This window comes from Mus caroli, chromosome 7, assembly GCF_900094665.2.
Source record: "Mus caroli chromosome 7, CAROLI_EIJ_v1.1, whole genome shotgun sequence".
NCBI classification, from domain to species: Eukaryota; Metazoa; Chordata; class Mammalia; order Rodentia; family Muridae; genus Mus; species Mus caroli.
In genome coordinates, this window is record NC_034576.1 from 109,137,547 (window position 1) to 109,142,771 (window position 5,225).

Consider the following 5,225-nt stretch of genomic DNA (forward strand, 5'->3'; position numbering starts at 1 on the left):
TGGAAATCAGTCTGGCAGTTCCTTAGAAAATTGGACATTGTACTACCAGAGGATCCTGCAATACCTCTCCTGGGCATATATCCAGAAGATGTTCCAACTAGTAAGAAAGAAACATGCTCCACTATGTTCATATCAGCCTTATTTATAATAGCCAGAAGCTGGAAAGAACCCAGATGCCCCTCAACAGTGAAATGGATACAAAAAAATGTGGGACATTTACACAATGGAGTATTACTCAGCTATTAAAAAGAATGAATTTATGAAATTCCTAGGCAAATGGTTGGACCTGAAGGACATTATCCTGAGTGAGGTAACCCAATCACAAAAGAACTCAAATGATATATACTCACTGATAAGTGGATATTAGCCCAGAAACTTAAAATACACAAGATATAAGTTACAATTTGCAAAACACATGAAAATCAAGAAGAATGAAGACCAAAGGATGGACACTTTGCCCCTTCTTCGAATTGGGAACAAAACACCCATGGAAGGAGTTACAGAGACAAAGTTTGGAGCTGAGACAAAAGGATGGACCATTTAGAGACTGCCATATCCAGGGATCCATCCCATAATCAGCCTCCAAATGCTGACATCATTGCATACACTAGCAAGATTTTGCTGAAAGAACCCTGATATAGCTGTCTCTTGTGAAACTATGCCGGGGCCTAGCAAACACAGAAGTGGATGCTCACAGTCAGCTATTGGATGGATCACAGGATCCCCAATGGAGGAGCTAGAGAAAGTACCCAAGGAGCTAAAGGGATCTGCAACCATATAGGTGGAACAACATGATGAACTAACCAGTACCCCGGAACTCTTGACTCTAGCTGCAAATGTATCAAAAGATGGCCTAGTCGGCCATCACTGGAAAGAGAGGCCCATTGGACATGCAAACATTATATGCCCCAGTATAGGGGAATGCCAGGGCCAAAAAGTGGGAGTGGGTGGTTAGCGGAGTGGGTGTGAGAGTATATGGGACTTTTGGGATAGCATTGGAAATGTAAATGAGGAAATACCTAATAAAAAATATATATATATAAAAAGAATTTCTGAGTGCTAAGCACTACTATCAGCAATATGGCCTCTGCATGTCCCAAGGTATTTTGAATTCTGTACTCATAAATTAAAGTTTTATACTTTCTTACATCTCCTCATACCTATGAATGATCTAATAAAATGAAGCCTACTTATATTTAGATGGAGAGAGTGTTTTACATAGTTTGTATTCCCATTCCTGTGGACACATTAATACGTAATTACCTTATGAGTATGAGCTTTCAAGCCCTGTGTAGATGTTTAGTGATTAAAAGCATATAATGCTCCTGCAGAGGATCATAAGCACCCACACTGGTCAGATTACAACTCTTGCTCCTGGACATCAAACACCTCTGGCTTTCTCAAATACATGTACTCATGTATCCATATCCACTCACACACACATAAAATTAAAGTAAAAGAATTTGAGTTTCTTGTAATTTTTTAACATTTTAAATCTATTTATGTATATATAAGGCTATACTTTTCCAAAATTTCAAACATTATATATTAACATTACTGTATCTAGCATTTTAAAACATCTCAATTCTCTTTTATTCATTTATGTTTTCACTAGTAATTTTATGCCTCATTTAAAAATTACTTATTTAAATATTCCAATGAAAAATAATAGGTTCCATTTTAACACTTTGTGCTATGTTAATTTAAGTTTCACATTTGTAACATCAGTGTGAGCATCTCTCAGATCAGGCATGTAAATGTAATCATAAACCTATTAATTTCTCTTCAAACTATTTTCTTCTAAAGAAATCCAAAGTATTTTCTGTGTCTCTTTCTTGCTATTAACAATTAAGAACACAGATCAAAGAGAGCAGTGTGCTTAGGGGCTACTGGGGACTTCCCATTTTGTCTCACTATTACATGAGGTTGAAATGGAAAGTGAATCCAGAACTATGTCTACTTGGTAATTCATCCAGATATTTTCCAATCACAAAATGAACCTATTAATCTCTATACACACCATTTACACAGTAGAAAGTAAAGAAAAAATTTAAAGTGTATGTATTATTTTAGATAGTTATAATGTTAATGAATGACTGAATATCACAATTTAGCTTGGAAAAGAAATGTTTAAAGACAAACCATGAATCCTCCTTAAAGAGTAAGGTGTGCTGGCAGGATGTATCGGCCCAGGACTCTTCTCAAAGCTCCAATAACTTCCTTATTCCTCAGGCTGTAGATAAGGGGGTTCAGAGCTGGGGTGACAATTGTGTAAAACACGGAGATTATATTGTCTTGTTTTGCACTGTGCAATGAACGGGGTAGGACATACATGAAAGTGGCAGCTCCATAGAACATTCCAACCACCATCAAGTGGGACAGACAGGTGACAAGGGCTTTCTTTTTCCCTTCATTTGAAGGCATGTGCAGCACAGTGGACAGAATTACTGTGTAGGAAGTAACAATGGCAGAAAGGGGGAGTAAGAGGAATGTCACCCCTGTCACATAAACCATGAGCTCATATTGGGAGGTATCTACACAGGACAGCTTCAGCAAAGGCAGGATCTCACAGAGCAGGTGTCTAATTTCCTGAGACATACAGAAAGGGAAGTGCATTGTGTACACAGTATGACCTACTGCAGTCAGAGATGCCAGGATCCATGATATAGACACTATCAGCCAGCATACTGTAGGACTCATGAAGATCATGTAATTGAGAGGATGACAAATGGCCACATACCTGTCATAGGCCATGAAAGCCAGAAGGAGGTCCTCTGCACTGCCTAACATCAATGCTAGAGCCATCTGAAGGGCACAGCCTCCAAAGGATATAGTGTTGTCTCTCAAAAGAAAATCCATGACAGCCTTGGGGGTGACAACTGATGTGAAGAGAAGGTCAATGAGTGACAGCTGCCTCAGTAGGAGGTACATGGGTACATGGAGCCGGGCATCCACTGTGATGACAAGGAGTAGTAGTCCATTGCTGATCAGTGCCAACATGTACAAGGCTGTGACTATAGCACAGAGCAGTTCAGGAGAGCTACTGCCATTCAGAATCCCCACCAAGATGAAGCCACTTTCCAAGGTGGAGTTCCAGAGCTCCATTCTGGGTGGTATCTTTGCCTAGGAATAGATGGATTCTGAGTACAAGCCATTATAAGGTATTTAAACCCACATCTGAAAATTATTGCAGGTCACTTTGGAGTGACCAACAGTAATACCATTGAATGTATTTTCTAATTTCTGAATTTTGAAAAACCATCAAATAAATGGACAAGAGGCATATCAGTAAATGCTAAGCATATAGAACTTGCTTTCTGTAAGGCATTGTATAAAATAAAACAGACTAAACCACCTCTGAGCCAGCTGAAGAAAACTCATTTCTAGGAAAATGATGATTGTATTGAGGATCTCACATCAAGAACTGTCAGCAAGGCTGAGGGATAGAGGAGCATTGCTAAACTTTAGAGAAGTGGTCAGAAGAACCGGAGGAGAAAAGAATGAAATTTGGAAGCATGTTTTCATAAATATTATTCCATGTCACTACTCAGTATATTTAAATTTTAAAATTTATTTCTGATGGCTTTTCAAAGGCAAGAAGTCATATTGATAAAAGAAGTAACTTTGTTTTGAGGTACTACTAATTTAAGCATTTTCATTAGACTCTAGGAGTCCAGGAAAATCCAGATGTACTGAAGGGAAATACTGAGACTCATTACCTGGGGCTTAGAATCCTATTAACTCAGATCTAAGCAGTGTTTCACAGTGACTGTTATGGTCTCAACTTGTACAGGCTGGTGTTCAGACAAGGTGTCTAGAGAACAGATAGCAGAGAGTCAGAAATTAGAGAATTTCACAATTGACAGACAATTGAGGTCTTCAATCAATATCTCAGTACTCAAAGCCTAAATAAAAAACAAAACCCTTCCTTACCTCCAAAAGCAAAAGACATATTCCAGACCACACAAAGTACCTTAGACTTCTTTGGTGAATGAAGTATTTGATATATAAAATTCTGAGGAAAAGAGGTTCTGAAGGATGGGATGAAGATTTGCGGCTATCACTAAGTTGATCTAGTGATAGGCCCCTCTAGTTACTAGCATTGATAGTCCTCCACTGGAGGAAGATTGGTTATCTGAGAACTCAGTATGAGATCCTTAGAAAGCAAGAATATGAATCTTCCATTGTCTCCCATCCAGTTTCTATGTGGGAGAGTCTTACTGAGTACTACAGTTCTGGATGAATTTTTCAAGTCCTCCACGATCTAAGATAAGTGCAGTAAAAAAGCAAAGCAGTATGGCCAAGGCTGCTCAAAGAAAACCAATGATGCCTAACTTCCTTGTCTCAGGGGCAGTGGTGAAGTTTCAGCTTTGTCCTGAGGGAGTTTTGACAGTGTCATCCTCCCAGGAGACATATTCTATAAAAATGCTATAGGAAACTGGATTTTAATGAATCCTCCCAGGCACATCCACTGGACTGCTATTCTGTACATTTAATTCTTGCCTTTGGCTCTTGGGTACAAAAACCTATTCTCTCCCACATGGTCTTCATTAGGAGTTCCCTATGGAAGACCTGGTATTGAAAACCATCACAAACAATAAGGAACCTCAATTCACATTTTGTCAAATAGCAAAGGGTTTCCCAAGACCTCCATAAGGGTTCCACACTCTACTTTCCCTCCTGTACCTCTTGTGTGTGCTGTTATCAGCTGCATGAGGTAGGCACATACATGTGTTAATAGTAGGTCTTCCTTCAATGACACAAATTTATTTGACCTGTTTATGATGTTTCAACTCTGTTCTCCATTTCTGCATATCATGTATGTTCCTTCTTATATCCTTTTTATCTGGCTTCCTTTAATAAATTATTCTACCTGTAAATTTTTAGAAAACAGTTCTTTGGGAGATCATATTTTTTGTTTCAACTTTAAGAAAAAAAATGTCTGTTCTATTATAATGATAAAAGGATCAATGCAAATAATTATTATACAAAAGTAATAGAAAAACAAATTAGCTACTGTTTTTTATCTCTATAGAGGCAACATACTCAACATGAGAAATGTAACTGAGCTCCCAGTTCAGTACTATACCCAACATATAAGATACAATTTGCTAAATGCATGAAATTCAAGAAGAACGAAGACCAAAGTGTGGACACTTTGCCCCTTCTTAGAAATGGGAACAAAACACCCATGGAAGGAGTTACAAAGACAAAATTTGGAACTG

The 5,225-nt window shown here is 38.2% G+C and overlaps 1 protein-coding gene across 1 annotated transcript; it reads right to left on the reverse strand.

Moving 5' to 3' along the window:
• Positions 1-2,154: 2,154 nt before the first annotated feature.
• Positions 2,155-3,105, reverse strand: LOC110298931 (olfactory receptor 2AG2-like). The gene has a single exon (XM_021168476.1). The coding sequence runs from the start codon at positions 3,103-3,105 to the stop codon at positions 2,155-2,157; it is 951 nt and encodes a 316-aa protein (XP_021024135.1).
• Positions 3,106-5,225: the final 2,120 nt, after the last annotated feature.